Source organism: Hyperoodon ampullatus (genome assembly GCF_949752795.1).
Source record: "Hyperoodon ampullatus genome assembly, chromosome: 14".
NCBI lineage: Eukaryota > Metazoa > Chordata > Mammalia > Artiodactyla > Ziphiidae > Hyperoodon > Hyperoodon ampullatus.
The window spans coordinates 20,638,079-20,666,069 of record NC_136927.1 but is presented as its reverse complement, the minus strand read 5'-3'; the positions used below and the strand labels follow the sequence as shown (position 1 = coordinate 20,666,069).

Below are 27,991 nucleotides of genomic sequence, written 5' to 3'. Positions count from 1 at the left end.
GGCCACAGGGGCTCCTGAGAGTTCTGGGTCCTTCCTCCGGCCCCTGCAGGCACAGAAGGACCCTGGAGACCACCTCACACACTCCCCGTCCTCCCGTCGGCTTTATTGTTAACCTCCCACGTGAGGAGGTGCAGGTGGCCAAAGGTCACCTCGCGCAGCAGTCACATGCCCGGAAGGAGATGCCGACGCCATCACCTCCCCCCCGCCCCCCTGCAGGGGCACTGAGGGCCCCCGGGGTCTCCTCATGCTCAAACCTCGGCCCCACGATGTCCACGGTGTCCCCGGTGCTGGACTCACGGAGGGGGGATGGCCTTCAGCCAGCAGGCCCGGTCCTGGAGGCCAGAGCATCTCTGCAGCAACACCCTGGCCCAAAGAGCATCTGTGAGCCGCCTGCCAAGCTGAGCCCAGCGCCTCTGCCTGGCAGCCACGTGTGGGGCTGTCTTGTCACCAGCTGTCTGTTTACCTTTACCCAACGCTCAAGATGCCCTTCTTCAAACCCACCCACTAGTACAAAACATCAACCCCCAAATAACCTGAAGTCGAAGGTCCCACGATACGCCCTGGACAGGGAGCTACAGGTCAATGCTCTCCTGTTTCATTCTGATCAGGAAAATTTCACCAGGACGTTTCCTTTATTAAAATAATTCCTGCTAACTCTTTTAGAATAATAGGATTCGTTTTCCCTGCTGGAGTAGCATTTCAAGTGGAAGTACTTTTATTTCAAGGCACCATATCAATCTCTCCAAGGGGTGTCTCTCTTGAGAACACCCCTGCCTCCATGTGTGAAAATCCTAAAAAAAAAACAAAAAAAAACAAACCCCAAACCCCAGACGGTGATCATAGCCATCCACAAGCTTTCATTCATGTGACAGTGTTCCTGAGGATACAGGTTACAGGGGGCCTGAAGCCACTGTTATCACTGACAGCCTTGGAACGGAGCCCCCCATCGAGGCCCCCAGAGGACAGAGAGATGGACGGAACACTTGGACTTAGAAAGAGCCCGTGGGTCAGGGGGCCCTCAAGACCGGGAATCTGTGGACACGTGGCAGCGTTGGCATCCACGCCCTCTCCTACTTCTCCTCCTCCTCGCTCAGGTTGGCATTGCCCTGGAGCGTGGATGTCAGCTTGTTTTGCAAGAGGGCTGCCAGTTTCTTGGATGTCTTTTTGAGGAACGCGCTGCCCGGGTGGGCACCATTCACATGCAGGTACAGGTCCTCTTGGGTGGGGCCCGTGTAGCCACAGTCTTCACAGACGTACAGCTTGTCCCGGCGCTGCTTGTAGGCATACTGCTGCTGCACCCCATGGATCTTCTTCAGGTGGGATTCCAAGGAGCAGCGCTGGGTGAAGGCTTTGTGGCAGACGTCGCATTTGTAGGGGCGAATGCCTGCAGGGTGAGGGGCAGACACAGCACCGGTCGGTCACAGCCCAGCCAGAGCCTCCCACCTATGAAGCCATTAAAAGTCATCCTGCATCACCCAACGGCAAAAAAAACAACAACACGATTCAAAAGCGGGCAGAGGAACTGAACAGGCATTTTTCCAAAGACGTACAAAGGGCCGACAGACACATGAGAAGATGTTCACCATCACCAATCATCAGAAAAATGCAAATCACAACCACGTAGAGAGGAGAGATCACCTCACACCTGTCAGAATCGCCATTATCAAATAGACAAAAGGTAACAAATGCTGGTGAGGATGTGGAGAAAAGGGGACCCTTGTGCACTGTTGGTGGGAATGTAAATTGGTGCAGCCACTGTGGCAAACAGTATGGAGGTTCCTCGAAAACTTAAAGACAGACCTTTCTATATGATCACGCAATCCCACTGTATTTATCCAAAGGAAATAAAAACAGGATCTCAGAGAGATACCTCCACAGCCATGTCCACTGTAGCACTATTCACAATAGCCAAGACATGGAAACAACATAAGTGTCCACCAACAAATGAATGGATAAAAGAGGTGTGGTATATATCTATAATGGATTATTATTCAGCCAGGAGAAAGAGGAAATCCTAGCATTTGCAACAACATGGATGGACCTTGAGGACATTAAGTTCAGTGAGATAAGCCAGACAGAGAAAGACGAATAGTGTGTGGTGTCACTTAGATACAGAAAAGTCAAACTCCCAGAAACAATAGAAAAATAGTTGCCAGGGGCTGAGGAAAAAAAAAAAAAAATCATCATGACCAAGGATGAGGAACATGAGGAAAATGATTAAGGCAGGAGACAAAATTGTCCACAGAGCAAACATAATAAAAACGGATGCATACAGCAAAACACCACCACTTGCCTGCCTTAACGTTTGGGTTTCAAAGTGGGCAGAGTAAACCTTGTTTTAATTTTAGTTTGGGTTTCACTGGAAAAGGAGTTATTTGGGAGGTGCCCTCAGGAGGAGTGACCCCATGAAAAGTGGGAGGTGACTCCCCACCTGCAGGGGAGGGAAGATGATGACAAGGGGGAGAGGGGTCATCCAGCCAGTCACCACTGTGGGCAACCAGAGTCCAAATGGCCAGGCAATGTGGGGGACAGAGAAGAACACACACCTCCGAGTTACCCTGGCCCTCGGGAGCTGGAGTCTTTGTCCGCCTGCTCCGGCAGCACCGTGGAGAGCACCCTGGGTGGGACAGGTTCTCTCTCCCCAGCATGTACAGCCTGCCTTGGGGTAGAGTGGCCTCCAGCAAGGACATCCTCAGGCTGGGCTGCAGGTGTGGGCAGCCACGACATGGACGGGTGTGCCCAGAAATGGCAGGGGCCAGAGGACACTGATGGCGTCGGCCACAGTTAGGAAACCATTTCCAACCTAGATCTCCTGCTGGCTTTAAAAGTGAGCTACTATTAGTGGGGCCTGCCTTCCAGACGGAGAGGCCACAGGTACCATATGAGCAGGGAGCTCAGCCAATCAAACCACAGTCATGCCCATGCCCACCGTGGGCCCCCGACAGGGTGAGACGGGGACTTAGGTAAGGAGACCTCGGTAGGTGTATCTCAGGCTCTAAAGTGGGGGGGATTCAAGGAAGCATACAGTGTCCCATGAGCACGGAAGCCCAGAGAGGGTGAATGTTGTGCTCAGGGTCCATGGAGCAGAGTGGGCTGCCAGCTCTCAGAGCATCTCAGAGCCCAGAGGCCAGGAGGACCACTGCCCGCAGGAATCCCCAAAGCTTTAGGCTCAAAATTGAAGAGTATGTGAAAACATCAATCAAGATAAATATTTTCAAAATCAAAATACATGCGAAAAAATCCATGATGAACAAGTTATCAAAAACTTAAGTAAGGACAGGATCCACCATGGCTGCATGGAGTCATGTTGGAGCTTCAGGTGAAAGGGAAAATGTGCATCCCCACGTAGATGTTTTTATTTGTTTTTTTAATGGTTATTTTTTTCCCCAAGAATGTTCGGGTTGCTGAAAGAATAGTGAAAAATTGAAAAACAGGTGTATTAAAATTCACATTCTAAAATGCTTAAATAGTCTATTTATGCAATAATGGGTTTTATCATGATTTTACTATCCTGGCTTTAACGGAAGCAAGCTATTATCACAAGATATTTTCAAAATCTACTTTTCTCGCTTAACAATGTTCCTGGTGCACCATATCACACTGATCAGAATGGCCATCATTTAAAAGTCTACAAACAATAAATGCCAGAGAGGGTGTGGAGAAAACGGAAACCTCCTACACTGTTGGTGGGAATGTAAGTTGGTGCAGCCACTGTGGAGAACAGTATGGAGGTTCCTCAGGAAGCTAAAAATAGAATTACCATGTGATCCAGCAATCCCACTCCTGGGCATATATCCAGACAAAACTATAATTAAAAAAGATACATGTACCTCTATGTTCATAGTAGCATTATTCACAATAGCCAAGACATGGAAGCAGCCTAAGTGTCCATCGACTGATGAATGGGTAAAGAAGATGTGGTGCATATATACAATGGAATATCACTCAGGCATAAAAAAGAATGAAATGATGCCATTTGAAGCAATATGGATGGACATAGAAATTATCATACTAGGTGAATAAGCCAGACAGAGAAACAAATATCATATGATATCACTTATATGTGGAATCTAAAATATGACACAAATGAACCTATCCATGAAACAGAAACAGAATCACAGACATAGAGAACAGACTGGTGGTTGCCAAGGGGGAGGAGGTTGGGGGAGGAATGGAGTGGGAAGTTGGGGTCAGCAGATGTAAGCTATTATATATAAGATGGGTAAACAACAAGGTCCTACTGTATAGCACAGAGAACTATATTCAATATGCTATGATAAACCATAATGGAAAAGAATATCAAAAAAAAGAATGTGTGTGTGTGTGTGTATATATATATATATATATATATATATATATATATATACACACACACACACACATAACTAAATCACTTTGCTGTACAACAGAAATTAACCACAATGTAAGTCAACTATACTTCAAGAAATAAATATATATTCCTGGAGATTTTCCCATATTGGTGCTTACAGCTTGGTTTCATTCCTTTTTAAGAGCACCGTGGCGTTTTGTTGTACAGCTGCACCCAAATCCCATCTTTTAAAACCTGTAGAGATTGAGGAAGCCCTGCTCCAGCCCACACCCTCCCATCACATGATGCTGCCTTATACGACCTGGTACTAAGGTGTAGTCCACCTCACATCACATCACCTAGGAGCTCGTTGGAAGTGCAGAGCCTCGGGCCCCACCCCAGATGTCCTGATCCAAGTGAAAGCAGTGGTTCTCAAATTTGAGCCCGAAACAGAACCACCTAGAGGGCTTGTCAAAACACAGATTCCGGGCCCCCCTGCTGGCGGATCTGGTTCTGGGGTGGGGATGAGAATCTGCATTTCTCACAGGTTCCCAGGTGCTGCTGAGGCTGCTTATGCTGGAGTCACAGGTCTGAAGCAAGGCGTGGTGAAGCCTTAGGACGGCACTTGGGGTGTCTTGAGGCAGCCAGGCCCCCCCAAGTCCTCTCTTCAAGGTTAAACGTCCCCAGTTCCTCACTGGTGGTGTGTGGAGGGGGGCCGGGAGAGCTATGTCTGTTCATGACGTTTTTTAAGTACACAGATGACAAAGGAAGTCAAAATGGAAAAAAATACTCCCCCCACCCCCGTTCAACCACCTGAACAAATCGAGTCGCTTCCACTTGTCTTCCTATCCACATCCAGAAGCTCCCATCCTTTCCTCTAATGTTCATGTGAAAAAAATTGTGTTAGCTCAATGCCGTGGTGGGGTGTTCCTCCAGCCCACCCAAGCAGAAAACAGGCCTGTATTACATTCCACGTTTCAGAAAAACTGCTAAAAGAAACTCCTTTATAATCCTCAGCACTTGGCACATAATAGGTGCTCAGTAAAATCATTTTTATTTTTTATTTTATTATTTTGTTTTTGGCCGCACCACGTGGCTTGTGGGATCTTAGTTCTCTGACCAGGGATCAAACCTGGGCGCTCAGCAGTAGAAGCGTGGAGCCTTAACCACTGGACCAGCAGAGAATTCCTAATAGGTGCTCAGTAAATAATTTTTGAATGAATGAGTGAATCCTACTGGCCCAGGAAAAAGAGAGGTCACATCTTGGGGCTAGTTTTCTACAAACGTAGGGGCCGTGAGGCCTCTCCAAAGGAATACACCACGTAGGTTGCATGTCTGGGCCACAAGGGGCTTCGTGTTAACCAGGCCTCTGCGCCCACATGGCAGCTGGTTCCCACCACCTCTGGCTGATCAAGCAGCAACCTGACTTCAGACCCAAAGCTCATCAAGACAGAAATTCACCCAGAGGCCAGCTGCTCCTTTCAAGGGTGATTGGAAACAGCCCTCGACTATTTTAAAACGTCCAAACTCAACCGGTGGGGAAACCAGCACACTGACACCAGGCTTTAACCTGGATTCTGGAAGTGGACGCTTCCAATCCTACTCCTGGGGGTCCCCACTCCCAACGGTGACCTGAGAAGGTGATGCGGACGGGGCTGCATGGCTTTGCCTGAGCCCTGCCCCTGGCAGAGGGCATCGGGCCAGGGCCAAGTCCACTCGCACGGTCACGTCTCCTTCCTCTCTTCATTCCGCAGCTCAGCCGAATCCTACGGGCACAGCACCCAGCAGAGCCTGGATAGCCAGGGCTAGAGGATTTCAGAGCCCTGCGTCGTGCAGGTGATGGCTAGGATGAGGATGACTGCGGGGGGTGGAGCGGGGTAGACAGGAGGTCCCCACACCTCTAGTTACGGCAGTTAATTCTGACTTCTGCAAACCTGCCCTCCGCACCCGGCTCTGCAAACACCACATTCATCCCTCGCTCACTGGTGCAGGCAGACATGGTCACCCAGCAGCCGCCTCTTGGTGACTCTTTCTGGGCTGGGGAACAAGTCCCTCCCTCCTGGAGTCCTCCTCTCCCCCAAACTTGGGGGGCAGGGGATGAAGGGGGCCAGGGAGGATCCCCAGATGAGGGGGACAGATACCAAGCGCTCCCTGACATTGGGCCTCGGCTGTCCTGGACGTGGGCGCTCTCGAGCAAAGGCCAATCTTGTCCGAGCCTGGAGTGGGATCCCGGAACCAACCTCGCATCAGGCATCATTAACCTACTGACACCTACACAGTAACAGAGTCCAAGGCCACTGGAAACCCAGGCACCACCCATCAGCCACGCATTAACTGAGTCCACACCTCAGTTTCCTCACCTGCAAAATGGGGATAATAATTGATACCCCTTGTAAGGCTGCTCTGCGGATTAACTGAGATCTCACAAGGAAACGATGCAGCACACACTGAATATTCAACGGGATGCAGCTTCAACAGCTTACAATCCAGGTCAACAGAACGCAAATACGCTCTATTCAGAAGCTGGCTGGCTGGTGGGTATGTGAATATTTAGTATCTGTCTTTAAACTGTATCTATATGTACACCTTTTTGTTCATTATCTATTTCACAATAAAAAAGGATAATTTTTTCCTGTAATAAATCATAATGGAAAAGAGTACGGAAAAGAATATATATACACATATGTATAACTGAATCACTTTGCTGTACACAAGAAACTAACACAACATTGTAAATCAACTATACTTCAATTTAAAAAAATAAATAATTTTTTTAAAGGCTAATTTTTAAAAATGTCGTTCCTAGGCTGCTGGTGGGGTGGGGTGGGGGGAACAGACTTCCTTCCCCGTCCACCCTCCAGATATTGTGCTGCGGGTCTGTATCACCTCGAGCAGAAAATACTGTGTGTTGGGTTATCACAAAGGGTCTCTTTTCAAATGTTCTATTCCTACTACCAAATCAAGCTTCATGTCACTCATCCCCAAAGGAAAGTCTTTGTCATTGGCGCTCTCTGCTTGCTGTAGCTAAGTCCCCTTTACTGAACTTTATCCAAACATGGACTTCAGCAAGGAGCTCGCTGCAGGCCTCCTTGTGGGACTGGACATTTAGGGCAAACCCTTCAGGAGGCAATGTGACCACTCCATAAACATCATAATGCGTCTACCCTTTGGCCCACTTCGGGGAAATTATCTACAGAAAGACTCACACAAGTAGGCAAAGGATTTACAAGAATATCTGTGGTAGTGCTGTCTAAAATTAAAAGAGAGAGACAGAGAAAGAGAGGAAGGAAGGAAGGAAGGAAGAAGGAAGGGAGGGAGGGAGGGAGGGAAGGAGGGAAGGAGGGAGGAAAGAAAAAACCGACCCTGAAAATGTAAATAAGTGTCACCATTTGGGGCAAGAGAAAAAAATGACAGTGCCTCCATATGTGAAATTACGTCATAATCTCGTATTAAGAAACGCTCTGACAACTATTCAAAAGAGTGAGGTATGTCTACCTCTGCGGATGGGAAACAATCTCCAGGATATATAGTGCACGAAGAAAGCAATGTGTGTTAAAAACTTCTGGGGAAAAAAAAATTAAATGGTGGCTTGCTTTCAGGAGTGGAACTAGGGCTTGGCGTGGAGAGGAGGCTTTTTTTTTCTCACTTTCATTCTTCCCTTTCAATATTATTTTTTGTAGCTAAAAAGTCAGTCAGAATAAAAGAGGGGAGAGTTTGGTGAGTGAAGGAGGCCACCCTACAAGGCAGCATTCAGCTCCCTCGGGGTGGAGGTAACTATTCTTTTCTCCCACCTGCCCCGCTCCAAACTTCTCCCAGCCTGCATTTTTCCCGGTCCAATCAACCCTTCCCCAACCCTTCCCCGTAGGCTCCAAACAGACACCATTGTTTCCTCTTCTTCAATCAAGATGGGATTTGTTTGCCTTCTCCTCCTCCTCAATGTGGCCCAGATGGAAGATAAGGCCCGAGGGCTGCACCAAGGCGGGGCAGGGCAGACCCTGCGCTCTGGCCAGAGCCCCCTCCCCACTGCCCGGACCTCAGATCTGAATTCCTCAGCCTCCCTCTGTGGAACTCAGAAGCTTCCGTAGGAATGGCAGGCGCACCTCGAACCAACTCCTTTACTCTAGTCAGGGTCGTAAAGTTATCACCAACCCGGGTTATGCCCCTCTGGAGCCCTCACAAACCGACCCCGCACATGTGTGTGCCCTTTTCGACTGGTTACAGCAGCGCAGGCTTTCTCCTCTGTAGTCTGTATATTGACTGAAGTCTTTTACAAAATAAGTAGTCACTTTACATACGAGAAAAATAAAATGCATTCAATGCAAGCTGTACTTGTCTGATGAGCCTGGCACACCTGATCACAGTGGCGAACAACGCCCAGACCACACCTGACACCTCAGTAAACGTTCAACACGCCCCCAGGTGCCACTGGCGCTGGGGTCCCTGGGCAGCGAGGGGGGAGACACTGAGTGCTGAGTTTGGCACCTGCTGGTTGTTTGACTCTAAATGACAGATTTCCCCCACCCACACCCTGCCCCCAGCAAACTCTCTCCTTCCCTGGATGGCCAGCTGGCTCAACCTAAAACACTTGAACAAATCCAGAAGAATATTCTGTAAAACCAGGCCCATGACATTTTTCACGGGCTACGAACTGAATATACAATCCTGTCTTGAAAGCTCATCCCTCCCACCACCCCCCGCCGTCTCTATTTTGTCCTGAGGTGGGTCAACAGCCATAATTTCACACATTGGCCTCAGTGACCCTGTCAACTCCACTTAAATAGAGCAATTCCCTCTATTATGTGTGCAGTGGACCCTCCTGGTCCTCCATCAGGGCCCCCTTTTCTGGGCCAGTACTTCACTCCCCATCTGTCATCTATGTTGGCAGCTAACAGTTCCTGGATGTCCCCTTCTCCAAGGAACGGGCACTGGGCAAGTGACCTGCCCACCCAGGGGAAAGGCAGCCTCTGACTCACATGGGCACAGAAATGTCCCCCACTTGCCTGGGGACAGGACAGGCCTGTAGTGCCAGTCACACGCCAGAGCCCTGGTGGGATCAAGCTGGGGCCACATCCCTGCTACCCTGTCCTGATCTCCCCTCCCTCACAGGTTTCTCCCAAAAGCTCTCCCTCAATAAATCGGTTTATAAGAATCGCCATCTCAGAATCTGCTTCTAGGGAACCCAACCTAAGTCAATTTGGATTGAAAACAGCCACTCGTCTGCAGACGTATTTTCACAAAATGTTAACCGAGTTTCTTCTGTTCCAGTTTCTCTCTTCCAATCTGGACTCAGATGTCGTTTGGCTGCTCCCCCTCCCCCATCACACACACACACACACACACTCACACACACACACACACTCACACACACACACACACACACACACACACACACACACACCCCTCTGATCTACTCTTTCCTTGGTGAAGTCATATCCAAAAAAGAAGTCTTAATCTTTTCTTTCATCTGCTTGGATATTAAGGTAAGACATTTCCAGGCTCCGGTTTCCCTGGACCTTTTCCAAGAAGTTTCCTCGTGTTCTGAGTCTTTCCTTAGAGGCCCCGCTCTCTCAGGAGGAGACGTGGGGGAGGGGATTAATCCCGATCCCTGGTCCCACTGTCTTTGCCCACCTCATCAACACTGTCGCTGCAGTTCTCAAAACAAGGGTCCTGGGATCACAGGTAAGTCTTCAAATTAGTCATGGTCTGGCCCAACCGGACTGGGAGCAACCATAACCTTCACTCATCTGCCTACTGTAGTTGTGAGAACACTGTCCACATCTTTGCTTCTGGTCCAAACACAACATTTACTTGTAATTGTCAAGAGCCAAAATCCAACATTCACGTCTCCATCAAAGGCAAAACCGAATTCCCAGAATCCTGGTGAGATCTTTTGGAGCCAGTGAGGTGGTACATACACATGAACTACAGAAAGGTCTGAGGAGCCCAGATTTTTGCTCTTTTAACTGATTATCCCTTTTGCACAGAGCTCAGAGCTTGCAGGGCAGGCCTCTGGCGCCAGGAGGCCAGGCCTGTCCCTCCAGCTCCCGCAGAGAGGCATCCCCAGAGCTGGGGCCCCTTTTTTTCCGTTTGCCACCAGCTAGTTTGTCAGCAAGGCCTTGACTCCTCTTCCTGGTCATTATTACCTGGAGGCATATCTGCATCAGAAAATAAACCAGGGAATTCGTCCCACCCTCCCCTTCCTCCCGTGTCCACATCTCCGTTCTCTACATCTGCATCCCTATTCCTGCCCTGCAAATAGGTTCATCTGTACCATTTTCCCAGATTCCACATAGCTGCACTAATATACGATATTTGTTTCTCTCTTTCCAGCTCACTTCACTCTGTATGACAGACGTTAGGTCCATCCACATCTCTACAGTTGGGAGATTAGAACTGACTTATATACACTACCAACGCGTAAAATAGATAGCCAGTGGGAACCTGCTATAGGAAGCTCAGCTCAGTGCTCTGTGACGACCTAGATGTGTGGGATGGGGGGTGGTGGGAGGGAGGTCCAAGAGGGAGGTATACATAGAGCTGATTCACTTCGTTGTACAGCAGAAACTAACACAATACTGTAAAGCAATTATACTCCAAACAAAACAAAAACGAAACAGGGAATTCCCTGACTGTCCAATGGTTAGGGCTCCGCGCTTCCACTGCGGGGGGCACGGGTTCGATCCCTGGTCGGGGAACTAAGATCCCGCGTGCCTTGAGGCACGGCCAATTAAATAAATAAAATGAACCAGAGGGAAAATAGGTTCAAGACATTTCCATAGTGCTATTTGTTGGTCACTTTAAGAGTCAAAATTATAATTAAAAAAAATTTAAATCATAAACTGTAGATTCAATGACCTTAGAGCTATCCAACAGAGATTAAAATGCAAGCCATTTTGTAATTTTAAAATGTCCAGTAGCCTCATTAAAATAAGTAGGAAGAAACAGGTGAAATTATTTTAAGGATACCTTTTGTTTAACCCAATATATTCAAAATATTACCACTTCAACATGAAATCAACATTAAAAATTGATATATATTACGTTCTTATTTTGCATTAAGCCTTTGAAATCTAGTGTCTGTTTTACGCGTAACCACACATCTCAATCGGACCAGCCACCTTCCGCGGACCCAGAGCTCCCCGTGCTCAGAGAGGCTGCGGAGTTCCAATCCTAAATGCCTCCTGAAGGCCAGCCTCGCCCCTCGTGGCATAAAGTGCACGATGCCCTTTGGGGAAGCATCAGGTGGAAGACATTTTTTTTCAGCAACCCAGTGATTTTTAGCCCCTCCTTTAGGAGTCACTAGAAGTCTCATCTTTGAGGAGCGGGAGATGAAGGAGCCCAGGGCCCTGGAGTGGGGGGCAGGGGGCAGGCCACTCCCTTTCTGCTCACTCTGTGGCCAGAGGACATGCTGGCACCACTGAACACATGGTCAGGCTCCTCAGCAACCCACTATAAAGCCTAGGCTGGAGGGTGCGGTTTGTGCCAGGCCCGAGTTCCTCTCTATCTCGCCTCTTGCAGAGCAAGCTGGCTTCTAGAAACTGAACCGGGGCGGCTGGCAAGGCCCAGCCTCGGGAAGGACGCTGAGTGAGCACAGTACTGAGGGGCGGGGACAGAGAAGGGGCCTGTGGAAAGCGGGGGACCTGGACTCAGGAAGACCAGCCGTCCCCAGCTCCTCAGCTGTGAACTGCGGGTAACAAGGGCTCGGGGCTCCTCAGGGCTGTTGGACACAACAGGATAAAGCCGAGGGGCCTGCAGAAAAGCCACCGTTCTGAGCTCGCTACCACCTGAGGAAGCTGTGCGGGCCTCCGCAGGCTCTCCCGTCTCTGCCAACGCCCCCACCCCGGGCCCCCGGGCCGCTAAGCCTTGTTCTCCCTGGCAGACACTGCTACCCCCCCACCGAACCCCTCAGCCTCCCACCAGGCCGGCTCGGACAGTCCCAGGAGGCCAGTGGCTTCCTGCCGCTCCTGCCCGATGATGCTCCCCAGAAATGTGAGGTCTGCAAGGGGCTTCGGGGAGGAACTGCCTAGGAGCAGAGTGTCCCAGGATGTACCCCTAAACAAGGAAGGATGGGAGTTGATGGATAAACACCCCACTTCCTGCCCCTGGAGCAATTCTGGGGTGTGCATTGTGTGCACTCAGAGGACCCCCAGGGGGCTTGAGCCCCAGTTGCTCCCAGTGGTAACCCACTCAGTAAGTAACTAGCTCTCACTGAGTCTCCTTCCCTCTGTCTCCTCTCCTCATCCCCTCACTGTGCCCCCAGGACCATCTCCCAAATAAACGGCTTCACCCAAATCCTCGTGTCAGGGTCTGTTTCTGGGGGAACCCAAACTAAGACATTCCCCATCTGCAATGCCCTTCCCTCCCCGTCCAACTGTGAAAATCTTGCTCACTCTTCAAGGCTCAGCCAAAACGACACCTCCTCTGAGAAGCCTCCCTGGTGCCTCTGCCAGCAACAATGCACCTTCCAGGCCTCCCCACCAGCATTCGCCACTTTTTCTTCTGTCTGGCACACCTGCTGGTTTCCTTGGGTCACAGTCAGGGGTTTGGGTTCTTTCTCCCTATGCTGGCTGAGCTCTCCACAAGCACAGAGGTGAGTCTTCGAGCCTGTCACACCGCAGGGCTCCAGGTAAACTCTGCCAACTATTTCAACATTTACCACCACTAATAGCTCATATTTACTAAGTGCTTACAATTTGTGAAGCACTTTATACGCCATTATTGCCCTGAAACCTTGCAGCCATCACTTAGGTGATAGATAGTAAAACCATGCCCATTTTAGAGATGGACACACTAAGGCAAAAAGATAAGTAATTTCAACAAGGTTGCAGAATCAGCTAGCTCAGATCCAGAGTTCTTAACCACTGTGTGACCAACTCAGTGCAAATGCTTACAAACTCTTCCCTGAGAGCAGTCAGTCCCTAATATTTCTACTAATGGAGAATTAACTCAGTCACAGATGAGGCAGCTCCATGTTTACTCCAACTGAAGGTACCAACAGCTCACAATGCTCCCCAAGCCCCCTTCACTCTGTGGGGGAGTGACCAGAGCCCACCAGGTGAGAAGTTGCAGAAGACATAAGCCATGCCCCCAAGGACATCCTTAGGTAGAGAGGAAAAGCTGAGACACTCTCTAGGACAACCAACGACAAATGACGGCATGAGTGGTCCCCAATTTCCTCCAGCTCCTTGGGTCAGTTGCCTATAGGCCCAGCTTTGCAGCCACTTAATGGGTCCATTGATAACCAGGGGTCCCCCCGTCACCCATAGGACCCCCACCCTTCACAGGACCCTCTACTACCCACAGGACCCTCCACCACCTACAGGACCCTTCACCCTCTATAGGACCCTCCCTAATCACACAGGACCACCATCACCCTAAGCATCAGGACCATCAATCTCCCTAAGCATTCTCCCTGCCCCAACCCAGGTGTCAGCCTGGCCACATAGAGGTCAAACTTTTACTGAAGTCAGGCTACTGGTGCCTCTTGGAGGGAAGGTGACAGTGACCAGAGGGGGCAGGAGGGAGGGGGCAGTGTCTTATGGGGGCTGGAAATACTCCAGCCAGTTATATGCTTGTGTTCGCTTTGTAAAAAGTCCTACATTCTCAAACTATGCACTTATGATTTGTGTGCTTTTCTGGATGTATGTTACATTTAAATGAAAATTTCACTTTAGAAAAGGTTTTTTTAAAGGAAAAAGAAAAACCTTTTAGTATGCCAGTCCATTCTCTAGGGTGGAGGACACCCTTCTGAGGCCAGGGAGGAAGCTCATGGCCAGTACTCTAAGAACAAAAAAGTGTGATAAGGGCTTAAAGGAAATCTGAATACAGAGGATCTGAGAAGGGCCCTGTGTGGCGGCTGGGGACCTGAGAGGCCCCCTGGGAGAGAGGAGTGGTCATTTTCCCACCCCACCCCCAAAAGGCTGAGGGAAACCCTAAACCCTGAAAGGGCTTGATGGGATCAGCGGGCCTATAATTAGTAAATTCTATGAGGTTGTAGGGCGAGTGCGTGGCACCAGGGCAAGACTGAATGGTTAGGATGGGATGGATTTAGATGAGATGAAATGGGTGGGATGAAAAGATGGAGTGGGGTGGGGTGGGAGGGGCTGGAACAGGATGGAGATTTGAAGATGGGACCCAGACTGTGAGGGGCTTTACATGGAGCCCATCAAGACGGGGAGTTTGGATTCTGTCCTGCCCAGAGCTGGAGAAGGTTTTTTTATTTTTCGTTTTTTGTTTTTTGCGGTATGAGGGCCTCTCACTGTTGTGGCCTCTCCCGTTGCGGAGCACAGGCTCCAGACGCGCAGGCTCAGCGGCCATGGCTCACGGGCCTAGCTGCTCCGTGGCGTGTGGGATCTTCCCGGACCGGGGCACAAACCCCCCGTGTCCCCTGCATCTGCAGGCGGACCCTCAACCACTGCGCCACCAGGGAAGCCCTGGAGAAGGTTTTTTTTTAGCAAGGAAATGGCATCTTAGAATTCTCCTCCAGGGATTGCTCTGGCACAGGTGTGGCCCTCAAGGAGCAGCCTGGAGGCCAGGTGTCTCCTAGACAAAACTACCGAGGCTACGAACAGCCAGAGGGGGCGGCAGGGCGGCCAACCGGCACCCCAGGGCTGTCTGTGGAAGGGAGCTGGTGAGGACCCAGACCCGCGCTGAGCAAAGCTCGGGGTGGGGGTGACACTTGCCCACCCGCCCCCGCAGGAGGCTCGGGCAGCGCTAAGTCAGCTGCTGTTCTCTTTCTGAGCTCTCAGGAGGAAGCAACGTGATGCTATTTTGAGACAGACTCACTTCCCGAGAAAGGAGCACAAAATACCAGCAGAGGGACCACGGGGACCACGTTCCAACCCTCAGCCCAGCCCGAGGGCTGCACCGAGTGGGCATCACAGCTCCCAGGACACTTCTGGCCAGTGATGCGCCGCCCATCTCACCAAGGCGAGAACAGGCTGAGAGCGGCGCGCGGGCCCCAGGGGACACCTATGGCAGGTGGCAGAGCCGGGCGGCCCGGCCCCAAACACCCCGCCCCGCGATTCTTCCAGAAACATAGCTCTGCCCCAGGCTCCCGACTGGGTTCCTTGCGGGGGAAAGACCAGGGGCTCTTGGCCGCGCCCCTCCCTCACCTGTGTGCGTGCGCACGTGCCTCTTGAGGTCGAAGGTGTCGTTGAAGCCCTTGCCGCAGAAGCTGCACAGGTGCCTCTTCACCTGGCTGTGGCACTTGAGGTGCCGGTTGAGCATGCGCTGCAGGCGAAAGGCCTTACCGCACAGGTCGCAGGTGTGAATCGCCGCGTCGCCGCCGCAGGTGCCTGTGGTGAACTGGGATAGAGAGAGGGGTGAGGACCCGCGCGGGGCGGCGCGCCCACCGCCGGGTGCGTCTTGGCTGGATCTGACTCGGGCTCCCGCACCCTCCCCCATAAAAACTCCCAGCAGGTTTTGGTTTTGGGGAAGGTGGAACAAGGCAGCTCCCTGCCTTGTTCTCCATAGTGGCTGTATCAATTTACATTCCCACCAACAGTGCAAGAGAGAACCTGCATTTAAACAAGACCCCCAGAGGATTCGTGTGTGCACTGAGGTTTGAGAGGCACTGGTATGAATGAATGTAAACTGATACAGCCACTATGGAGAACAGTATGGAGGTTCCTTAAAAAACTAAAAATAGAATTACCATACCACCTAGCAATCCCACTACTGGGCATATACCCAGAGAAAACCATAATTCAAAAAGACACATGCACCCCATGCTCCCCTTGGAGCAGCTCCCCATGCTCCCCTTGGTCCTCGGGACAGACCTCTGATTACCAGCTGGGCACCCCGCCCCCAGCTACGCGCCTACATTTCCCAGCCTCACAGCAAGTCCTGTGGGTGGGACCACCTGGCTGGTAAGATACACTCTCTAAGGGGAAGGATGGTGCCCTCTTCCCTGATTTACTCCTTCCTGCTCGGGAGAGCTCCAACAGCCACCTCGGACCCAAGGCGGAAGCCAGTGCTGAGGATGGAAGAGCAGAAAGGAAAGAGGAGTCTAGGTCTGATAACATCACGGAGCCCCCGAAGACAGCCACAGTCAATTCCTTCCTCCCGGCCAGCATCCACCAAGAGACTGTCTCCTCTCCCCCTGGATCTGGGCAGGGGCTGTGTCAGTTCCAGATCTTAAGAAACGGTGCAGCTTTTCTGCATCCTCCCTCTTGGAAGCCAGCAGCCATGAGGAAGCCTGAGCCCACCATACTGTGGGGAAGCCCAAGCAGCCATGCAGAGGAGCAATGAGGTGCCAGGTATGAATAAAGACTCACTGGACCTTCCAGCCCAGCCAGGGCTGCCACCAGCTGAGTGAACAAACCCGGCCCAGAGGAAAACTGCCTAGCCCAGCCGTGCCCCAGTTCCTGACCAGAATCATGAACAAATAAGACGGTCATCTTGGGAAGTGACTTGGTCAGGATCCCACAGCTTCGTTATCAGAAAAAGTATAACCAAATCCCAGGTTCTGGACTGCCTGGTTCATTCTCTCAACCATGTCTGCTGCCTCAAAGGAATAAAACAGAATCTCTAACTGTGTGACGAAAAACACCGGATCTGATATATTCATTAAAGGTTTCCTAGTTATCAGATCCTTTAGAAGATGGAACCAACCGTTCTGCCAAAATTCTATTCATAAAAGGACCTAAAAAACTTAATTTTCAGACAAACACTATTAGCAAGAAGAGCTGGTCTTTTCCTGGCTTAACACCTTCCTTGTCTCAAACACCCTCCTTTCATCCACCAGGGTACTGCCTTCTGCCAAGCCTCAGCTCACCTGTTCCCTCCCTGATGAGCTTCTCCAGCCACTGCAGCCCCTGCCCAAACTGGTCCCTGTACCCCTAAGACCAGTGCCTCTCAAACCTCAGTGCACACACGAATCCTCTGGGGGTCTTATTAAAATGCAGGTTCTCTCTTGCACTGTTGGTGGGAATGTAAATTGATACAGCCACTATGGAGGTTCCTTAAAAAACTAAAAATAGAACTACCACACCACCCAGCAATCCCACTACTGGGCATATACCCAGAGAAAACCATAATTCAAAAAGACACATGCACCCCAATGTTCACTGCAGCACTGTTTACAATAGCCAGGTCATGGAAGCAACCTAAATGCCCACTGACAGACGAATGGATAAAGAAGATGTGGTACATATATACAATGGAATATTACTCAGCCATAAAAAGGAACGAAATTGGGTCACTTGTAGAGACGTGGATGGATCTAAAGACTGTCATACAGAGTGAAGTAAGTCAGAAAGAGAAAAACAAATATCATCTATTAACGCATATATATGGAACCTAGAAAAATGGTACAGATGAACCGGTTTGCAGGGCAGAAATAGAGACACAGATGTAGAGAACAAACGTATGGACACCAAGGGGAGAAAGTGGCAGGGTGGTGGTGGTGTTATGATGAATTGGGCGATTGGGATTGACATGTATACACTGATGTGTATAAAATGGATGACTAATAAGGACCTGCTGTATAAGAATAAATAAAATAAAATTCAAAAATAAATAAATAAAATTCAAAAAAAAAAAAGTGTGGGTTCTGATTCAGGAGGTCTTGTGGAGTCTGGATGCTGCATTTCTAGACAGCTCCCAGGAGATGCCACCGTGCAGTCCATGGACCACACTTGAGATGTGAGGGACTGGCCCTCACACGGTTCAGGACTTTATTCCAACTCATTCCAGAGGCTTCCATCAGGCACGAACGTATCCTCAACTAAACGCCTTGTGGAAGCCAGCAAGCATCCTCGCAGTCTCCTGGCCCCACCCACCCCCATGCCCCAAGTGCAGATGAGGGCCGTGCAGGGTCAGAAAGCGTTGGTGGGCAATGGCTCACAGGTGGCAGGAGGCGAAGACCCCAGAACAGGGCTTTCCAGGCAGCCCCCTCCACCAGTTCATTCTCACTGCTCCATCTTAGTCTCAGCCGACCCTGATGTGTGCCTGATCCGAGACAGGGCCTGTGCTCAGAGCACCAGGATGGCTTGTCCCCAAGAAGCTGCCAGTCTAGTCGGAGAGCAGACCGGGCAACAGGCCACTGCCATCTAGGAAGCCCCAGGTGCAAGGGGCGGCTGGGAGGGGAGCCTAGCCCAGACAGTGGGCGCACGGGAAAGTGTACCCGGAGAGGTGAGCTCCTCAGCCAGGCCACGATGAAGAAGAAGATGAGGGAAGGGCAAGGGATATCCCAGAGAGGGCGCCGGGAAAAGGGGGACTGTGTGTGGTCCAGCCTGGCCAGCCTGAGCCCTGGAGGGTAGCTGATGAACAGAGCTGAGGGAACAGAGAAGGGCAGGGCCCCCAACGGCTGTCAGAGGGCGGGGGGAGGGTGGGCACATTGGAAGATACAGAAGGACAACCGCAGGGCTTGAGTCTGATGACCCTCCTGCCTCATACCCCACCCCTGCCCCCCAAAGGGGCGGGGCCTGGCAGGGCCTGAGGGAGACCCAGCTGCGCCCAAGGCTCTCCTATCACAGGACAGGTCATGGTCTCCTGCTAATCCGCAGTCCCCATTCTAGTCACTGCCTCCCTTGAAGGGATGTGAAAAGACTAAACATGGCCCAGGTCTTGGCAAACAAAATACCGTGAGCTTCTGAAGGCCAAGTCTACACAGGATGAAGGTCACTTGAGAGGTAGTGCCGCTAATAAAATAGAACAGAGGCACATGAACCTGGTAATTCTGATGAAAAGCGTGAAGAAAGCTAGAACTGTCTTCTGAAAGCCTTGCACCATGTGCCCGAGGACTCGCCAACTATGGTTCCAACCTGAACCCTTGTTTACTTTAATCCTTTCGGTAAACTCCTATCTTTAAAATGCTCTGCATGTAACATGAATACCTCCTATTACAGTCCAGGATGGAAATCTCAAATCACCGGCATTATTTGGTTTGAAGAGAATAAAAATGTTGAGGGCAGAGGGGGTGGAGATCAGTGATCCTTTAAGGGAGTTCAGGGTCAGTGGATCATCTGACTGAGAGAGATACAGAAAGCTTTTTAACACAGGGGAGAAAAAAGGAATGAGGCGAGGGGACTGGAGAGGGAGGGCACCCCATTTTCTGGGGAACTTCCCTCTGGTTTTCTCAGAGCAAAAATAAAAGATCTCCAGTTGCGTCAGCAAAGGCAGTGTTTCCATTTCTCCACTTTTCACAACACGGAAAACTGAGTCAACACAAAATGCTCATGTAGAGAATTCCCATAAGGTGCACCCTCAAGCCCATGAAGGGTTGTTTGCCAACTATAAATGTATTTCTGACCAATCCAGGCTCCAGACATTTATGAATTATATCCAGAACGTCTGAAGAGAGCCTTTTCAAAAGAAGATGGAGGGTTAAACAGCAAAAAGATCATGGCTGATGAAGCCAGCTTCTGCCAGACTTGTTCACTTTTCAGAGGAAGGAAAAATTCCTTCATTAGAAAGGTGAGAGTCCTTATTATACAGCCATAAAAAAGAATGAAATCATGCCATTTGCAGCAACATGGATGGACCCAGAAATGATCATACTAACTGAAGTAAGTCAGACAGGGAAAGACAAATACTATGTATCACTTATATGTGGAATCTAAAAAATAATACAAATGAACTTATTTACAAAGCAGAAACAGACTCACAGACAAAGAGAACAGACATAGCTACCAAGGGGGAAAGAATTGGGGGGAGGGATAAGTTAGGAGTATGGGATTAATAGATACCACTATATATAAAATAAACAACAAAGATTTACTGTATAGCACAGGGAATTATATTCAATATCTTGTAGTGACCTATAATGGAAAAGAATCTGAAAATATATATACACGTATATACATGTATGTATATAGACATATGTATAACTGAATCACTTTGCTGTACACCTGAAACTAACACAATATTGTAAATCAACTATACATCAATTTTTTTTAAAAAAAGGAGAAATTCCTAAGAATTCCTCAGAAGAATATTTGGAGGATAAACTCCTAAACATGAAATTTATCCCACAGAGTGTACTTCACACGTGCCTTGAAATTTGGTCTGTGATAGCAAAAAGCTGGAAACTACCTATATGCCCATCAATAGGGACTTGTTAAAAAAAAGATGGTATAACCATAGAATAAAGTAGCTAGAAAAGGACAAGAGCACCAACTGCCAGTCACATGAGTGAGCCCTCCTGGATGTTCAGCCCAGTCAAGACCCCAGGAGACTCCAACCCCACTGTCATCTGACTGCATCCACAAGAGAAACCCCAGGCAAGACCCACCCAGCTGAGCCCAGTCAATCCGCAGAACTAGAAGACATCATAATAAAGTATCATAAGCTGCTAAATTTGGGGTTGTTTGTGAAGCAGCAATAGAACACTGGAACGGTGATAGATGTATCACATTCTCTCTAGAACACCAGAGCTGCCACATTTCTGAGTGTTCTCTCCCAGGATGGGCAGCATGATACAGAAGACACCCCTGATTCCTGAAATGATGCCCCATGTGCCGGAGGACTGGCAATCTCTCCTCGGGTCACCTGTCTGCTCACTGGGCCATCTTTATTATGTTTACACAGGCTTACGCCTACCACTCTACTTCCTAAAAGTCCAAAATAGGGTTAACCAACTACCTTGTTACCCTACTCTGCACGGGGTAGACCAAAACTAGTTACATCTTTATCACCTGGTCACAAAATGAGTGGGGTGGAGAGACAAGAAATGCTGAGGATCAAATAAAAACCTAGACCTGGATGGCTGTGTGATGTCATTTAATATCCCTGGGCCATACTTTCCCACATGTAAAAATAATAAAATGGGATTAGATGAGCTCTTTTCCTAAATTCAAATCCTGCCCTACCACCTACAGTCTGGGAAGTTACTCAATCTCTCTAAGCCGTAATTTCATCACCCATACAATGTGGACAATAATGATACTTGCCTCTTGGGACTGTTAAGGAATTAATTAAGAAAAGCTACTTTAAAAAGACTGGCTGCTAGGGACTTCCCTGGCAGTCCAGTGGTTAGGACTCCGTGCTGCCATTACAGGGAGCATGGGTCCGGTCCCTGGTCAGGGAACTAAGATTCTTGCATGCCGTGAGGTACAGCCAAAAACAAACAAATAAAAAAAAGACTGGTTGCTGCCGTAAATGCTAACTCTTAGAGTTCGACAAGCTCCAGAGTCCTGCTGTGGTCCTACATAAAAGGTAATTGGTCAAAACCCATTGTTTCTCCATGTGTCTTTTGAGTTTTTCTCTCACTGATGGAAGAAAAAGGGAACTAACCTTCAGTGTGGGTCACCAGCCCCTAGTCCATCTGCGACTCTGAAATCCAAATAGCTCTGAAAACCAACATTCGCTCCTATCTCCCTTGGCAACAGAAGTGGAAGCTACCCATTTGGTGTCAATATTCGTGTTTTGATATGGAAAGTATTAACGTGTTCACTTACAGTATACCGCTCCAGACACTGTTATCCTCAGAAAAAGCTTAATAGTCTCACCCTTAATCCAAAATTAACTCTCCAGAAGGCTTATTCCTGAAGTGAGGAAGCTACCACGAGGATGGGAGGTGACATCAGTCTGGAGATTAATTAACTAACTGGAGATTAATTCAGGGCAAGAAAGATGAAGAGAGATAGCAGTTCCCCAACCCTGAAGCTTGGCGCTTTCTTATTTGCTGTCCTGTTTTCTGCAGGATCTCGGCTTTCATTTTAAAAAACACACAAAGTTCCCCTCTAGTTCTTCTAAAAACAGGCTTGTGCAGCAGAAACAAACCCATCATTGTATCAGAGCTGCTGAAGACTTCAGGAGCATCCAGGGAGGTAGGGACCTGGGCTGGCCCTCTGACCAACTTCAAAAGCTGGCTAAGGTCACTTACCTGTCAACTTCTAAAGGAAAAAAAAAAAAAAATCCTGTATTTTCTGTGGATGCTTCCACCAGACAAGTTCCTTAAATTAATGGTCCTATTTCCTGTGGGAGGCTACCGTGAGTGCAGGCTACCTTCCGGTGGCCGAGCAGACGAGATTTCCAGTGACACACCTGCTTATGCCTGAGCGCTCAAAACATGCTAAGCGTATTTCCCCAGCTCCTTTAGGATAAAAACTCCCCTCCTGCTTCTATGTACTACTTTCTTAAGCTTCACAACTCCACTACCTGGCAGAATGCAGAACCTTCCCAAATGCAGAGATGCTGAAGGGAACATATCCTAATCATCCAGAAGAAACAGATTCAAATAGCTGACACCCGCCTGTGGCCACAGGACTTGTAGGTGCCCACACCGAGATTCTGATGGGGCTTGTTGTCTGCAAAACGTGTGCCTGCACTTCCCCGGGACAGGCCCATGGGTCTGGGCATGACGTGTGGGAGAGGCAGGGATGAGCCCTGTGGTTTTGTCTCATGTCACGGTAAGAAACTGCTTCAATTCCTTCATGTCAGGCTGTCAGTGCTAATGGCTAAGGCGTCAAAGGTGCCTTCCATGATGCAGTACAACAATGCTAAAGAATAAGGAGCCTTGGGTTGGGCTTTGCCACTAGTACGTGTGAGGAACTCAACAAAACCTCTCTGGCTTTACCTTTCTCCCCACAAAAATGAGATTGGACCACATGAGAGTCCCTGAAGTAGATCCTGTGGGTGGACACGCTCAGCCTCTATTCCTGCTCCTCTGGTGGGCCTTCCTGTACAGCAGAGGCTACAAAGCTAGACACTACATTTCCCAGAATCCCTGGCATCTGTGGTCTTTCGATGTGACTTGGGTACCACCAGTTACATGCACCATCAGGAGATTTGACTTCGGGCCTGAGTTAATTGAGCCGAGGCAGGTATGTGGCAATTGTTTCACACCCTGTATTAGCAGAAGCATCGTGATGCACGACAGCAGCCAAAGAGGCCGCTAGTTCCCTAGGTAGCCCAGTTCTGTAGTGTGGCTCTGGGAGTCACTCCTGGGAGCTCAGACTGGTCTCTCTTTAGCCCATTTAGTACCCTAGAATTAACCACCGTCTGCTTAAGTGAGCTACAGTGGATTCTGTTTCTGCAACAAATCCATTCAGACCCTTCCAACCACAAAAACTGACTTCACCTATATTCCAGTTAAAAGCTGGTTGCAGTTAACACTTACATTGTTCTCCTATTCCTCCTTTTTCCCCCTTTAAATTAATTTAAGCTTTTTCAAGCATCTATTCCAAGCATTTTTCCCTTTTTGTCTTGTTTCCTATTTCCCCCCAGAGGCTATTGACTCCTTCCCTGCCTGTATTCCTCTTCTATGTTGACTTATGTCCTCCTATGAGTCAGGCATTACTGCACCCGGTGCTGAAAATACAATCTCAGCAGGAATGCTCCCTGCCTTTGGTGGGTCTAGAGTCAAGAAGAAAAGTCTGGTCAGCCAAGGAGATGGTCAGTGAGTTACAAGACTGGTGGGGGGAATTGGGGCATCCAATTCTGTCTTGGGAGACTGAAGTCAACAGGCAGGGAGTTAGGGATGGGGCTTATGTTCCCTTCCAAATATCAAATGGGTGGGTTTTTCAAAAATACTTAAATCCAGCCAATCCAGTTGGCAAATCCCTTGTCCCTGCTGTGGGCAACAAAGTATTGGACATTAACAAAACTTGCTATGAGTCACTGTCGGCTAACTCCCCACTGGGCAGTTTACACACACACAAAATTGCTCAGCGTGTTGCCCGCATTGTCTCATATAATCTGCCCAATGCTTTGGAGAGGCTGATTCTCTTATTTCTCTATTTTACAGATCAGAGAACTGAGGCTCAGAACAGATAACGTATCCCCAACCACAGCTGGTGAGATGGACCCAAATGAGGTTTTCCTTCTCAAAAACCTTCCAGAGCTCCTCCTCTGCCCCCACGGGAGCACCCACACTTCTCGGTTTGGCCCCTTTACCATCGCAGCCTGTCCTGGCTACACGTCCAGCTCCTCATCTCGACTCTCCCTGACCCCAGGCCCATTCCCCATCCTCCCTCCAGCTCTGAGTCCTGTCCTCACTCAAGCTTTGGGCTCAGCCCATACTACCCTAAAGCGTGCCTCTCCCCCTTCTCCCACAGCCCTCAAATCCACACCAAGAAACCTTCCTCTGCTCAGAATGTACTGCATCTTTGCTTGTGCTTCTAGTTGAGCATTCACTTTCCTGTAATAGGGTTAATAATTAAATTAGTATTTGTGTCTCTCCACCAACCCAAATAATTCTAGCTAGAGTTATTGGACACCTACCATGTTTCACGCTTGACTCATTTATCCTCACAACTCTATGAGGTTTCATTACTTGTTTCATTACTCTCCCCATTTTACAGGCGAGGAAACTGAGGCCCAGAGGGACTAAACCAGAGCCTAGAGCCCTAACCGTTACTGTCAGAAGATTCTGGAACACCAGGGTGGCAGCATCTTTATCTGCTGGCTGCCTTGGGCACAGCAGGCACTACATCCTGTTGGATGGGATGTAGCTTCTCTCTGCCCTTCTCTGGGCCTAAGAACCAACTGTCCAGTAAGTGTCTTCAAGTCACTGAAAAAAATGCATCATGCCTGAGTGGCTTCCCCCCCTTATGGTTAGGAAACTAATTCTTAGACAGTTCAGCATACATTGCATAGAACTCTACAGTTACACAACGTGCTAATTCACAAAATGGCCAATACCACAGCTGATAATTCTGTAGGCTTGGAGCATCTTAACCCCAGGAGGTCTTGTGGAAGCCGAGAGGGAGAGGGAACCTGAACTTTGGCCTCAATAAACAAACAAAAACTCCTCTGGAAACCTTGTTAAGGGTTGAGGAGCAAACTCTATGCCCTACCCCCCACCCCTGAGGTCAGCACCAAAACAAGGATCCTGGGAATAAGATTGGTTTATTCATTCCCTTAATCCAGGGCCCCAGTGGACCTGTTTGCCGGGGGTAGCAGAGATCTCCTAAAATGGTGGTTAAGGGACTGGATATTTTTCCTGTGCCACCTTGTCTCCAGGGCAATCTGGGCAGTTGGGGGGCAGAGGGGTAAAGTAGCTATAGACCACCCGAAAACAATGTTGCAAATTGTCCTCCCAGCCGGGTGATAAATATGCAAGTGGGATACTTTGTAGAATTTCCTGGAGGGCAGAGCTACAGGCCTCAGGCAAATTGTCCCTCCCAGTTAACCCCATCTGGCCCAGAAAAGCCTCCCATCAGCTGACTTTGAACCTCGGTGGCGCACTTAACACTAAGCAGGATGCCCACACCCAGTCCCAGCATCCTTTAAAGGTGTCTTTCTTAAGGATTCCAAGCTCAAGCCTCTAGCCTCAATTCATAACCAAATGCACACCAGCCCACCACGGAGCCAAGCCCCTGGAGCCAGGAATATGCACAGGGGAGGGAAGGCCTCTCCCAGGAAAAGTAACGGAGGAGGCTTTCGCAATCCACAGCGAACCCTAGGGCTTCCGCCTCATCCCGCTGCCTGGGCAGGGGGGGGCTTCGGGACCACCCTGGAGCGCTCAAGAATTAACACCTACAGCAAGGGCCTGGAGCCCGAAAGGCTCGCACTAAGGCCCACCTGGCTAGGAACTGGGGTTATGTGATTCCTAAAACATCACTCCCAGGCTCCCGCCGTCCATGAGTCAGTGGAATGGGACGGCTTAGTCTTAGAGGTAGCGGATACCTTTGAGCAGGCAATCATGGCAGTTCCACACAGGAAAACGCAGATGGGCGTCCGGATAAGCTGTGGCCTACAATTCCAGGAGGCTGGGTGGGGGTGGGGGCTGAAGCGCGAAAATAGAAGGAAACAAACACTCCACCCCACTGGGGGCGGGGCAGTGGGCCAATTTGCAGTTGAATCCGTTTATCCGTGAACATAATTCAAGAAGATTTGACAAACACAAGTTTAAAGTGCCCGGCACAGACCTCGTGTCTAACGGGCACTTCATAATTGGCACTGGGACTAGTTGTGATTGTGAAAGACCCACTATGTGCCAAGCTGCCACCACTGCCTCCAGAACTCGAGGAAGGGGGCGAAACTCAGAATTCACAAAGCTGTAGGAACTGCACCTCAGAGGAGGGGAGCCCGGGGCCTGGGGTCCCTTCTATCCCACCCCGGGAACTCCGACGGCCAGGGTGTTCTTCAGGCCCTGCGCACAGAATGGACTGCTGGGGGGAGGACGCTGTGCCTGAGCCTTTAGGGAGCTCCAGAGGCCACGCGGGCGGCCTGTGCCCGCGCGGGAGGCCAGTCTCCGGGGCGCAGCAGCGCCGGCGGCCGGCTACCTGGCAGGCGGGAGGACGCGGGGAGGCGCCCTGGCCGCGACCCAGGGGCAGGTGCAGGAGCTGCGCTGCGGTCGCGCTGGGTGCTCGGGTGCCGGGGCGCGCGGGCGGGCGCGACAGGGAGAGGCGCCGGCCCCGGGAGCCCGACGCCAGGGCGTGGTGCAGGTGGCGGCGGGGGCAGAGTCGACATCGTACCTTGATTTTCGATCTGGCGACCGGGCGCTGCTTCGCCGCCAGGTGTCCACCGGGGACCTCGCCATCGCAGGGCTCGGGGGTTTCGCGCTCGGGGGCGCGCGGGGAAGAGCTGCTCTCCGCGCCTCCGGGCTCCCCCGCGCTGTTGCTGCCGCCGCCGCTGCTGCTGCCGCCGTCGCTGCGGCAGTCCTCGGGGGGGTCGTGGAGCAGACGGCCCAGGCCCACTGCGGGGGAGGGCCGCGCCCCGACACACAGACACGCGGCGTCAGGCCCGGGCGCCCGCGGCAGTTTGACCTGCGGGCGGTGCCGCCGCCGCCCCGCCCCGGACCTGGGCAACTCGCCAAGTGGGCAACGCCGCGGGGGTGGGCGAGAGAGCCCCGGACTCGGCCTCCCGAGCGAGCTCGGGGTTCTGAGAGCCGCTCCTCAGTCCCAGTTCCAGCGCCCACGAGGAACAGAGGGCCCAGCGCGGTTGGGGACCCGCGCGCCAAATTTCATCTCCCTGGGATGGGGGCGGGGGGCCTGACCTCGACCCACCCAGCCCCGGAGAGGTTGACCCATCCCTGTGCAACCCCACGAGGACGTGGGGCTGAGGGTTGCCCCTGCTGGCCCCTAGCCCCCCTCCCGGGCCACCCCGGCCCGCGCTGCAGCCAACGGTCCCGCCGCCGGGCAATTAGAGGCGCCCACTAGGGGGAAGGGGGCGCAGGGCGTCCCAGGTTCCCAGCCTCTCACTCTCGGTCCTCCCGCGCCTCAGTGACTTCCTCCTCCCCCTGAAAGAGGGACATGGGGGAGGGGGAGAGTCCAGCCCCGGCCGTTGAGCAGAGGGGACCCGGCCACCCTTGCCCGCACCCCAGGAACCCGGCGCCCAGGCCCGGCCCCGGCGCGGCGCTCACCTGGGATGTAGGTGTCTGCCCTCTCCTCGTCCGGGAGCTCATCCCAGCTGCGGACCGAGACCCCCGGGCTCCTCCTCTTCACCAGGAAGACTTTGGGCATCGTGGGGCCCCCTTCCCGGACTGCGGCCCCCTCGTCCCGGCTGCTCCCCTCTAGGGGCGGCGGTGGCTCGGTCCCCGGTTCCCCGCGGCCAGAGCCCACCTTCCCGCCCGGCCGGCCCTCTCCCTCCGCCCCCCGCCGCGGCGCGGCCCGGCCTCTCCCCCGCACGCCCGGCGACTCCCAGCCTCCCGGCTCGGCGACACCTATGCCTTAAATCGCGGGTGAGACCACGCCGAGGAAAAAGTTTCATAAGGTGGAATAGAAAAGGCACCAGGAAACTTGGGAGTGAGCATGCGCCCTGCAACATAACGGTGTCAACAAGCTCGCTACC

The 27,991-nt window shown here is 51.0% G+C and overlaps 1 protein-coding gene across 1 annotated transcript; it reads right to left on the bottom strand.

Annotated features, from left to right (window-relative positions):
- Window positions 1-692: 692 nt before the first annotated feature.
- Window positions 693-27,759, bottom strand: OVOL2 (ovo like zinc finger 2). Its single transcript, XM_079720223.1, has 4 exons — window positions 27,564-27,759; window positions 26,677-26,897; window positions 15,424-15,616; window positions 693-1,384 (listed from the first exon to the last, which is right to left on the bottom strand). Exons 1-4 carry the CDS (start codon window positions 27,661-27,663, stop codon window positions 1,071-1,073), a joined length of 828 nt encoding a protein of 275 aa, XP_079576349.1. The 5' UTR covers window positions 27,664-27,759; the 3' UTR covers window positions 693-1,070.
- Between the last annotated feature and the right edge of the window lie 232 nt (window positions 27,760-27,991).

Excerpts from the sequence above, each read along its gene's own strand:
- OVOL2 (XM_079720223.1), bottom strand. The coding sequence starts at position 27,663 with ATGCCCAAAGTCTTCCTGGTGAAGAGGAGGAGCCCGGGGGTCTCGGTC. Across the intron at positions 26,898-27,563 it reads GGCAGACACCTACATCCCAG|TGGGCCTGGGCCGTCTGCTC; the intron begins GTGAGCGCCGCG and ends CCTCCCCCGCAG. Across the intron at positions 1,385-15,423 it reads GCACGTGCGCACGCACACAG|GCATTCGCCCCTACAAATGC; the intron begins GTGAGGGAGGGG and ends CTCACCCTGCAG.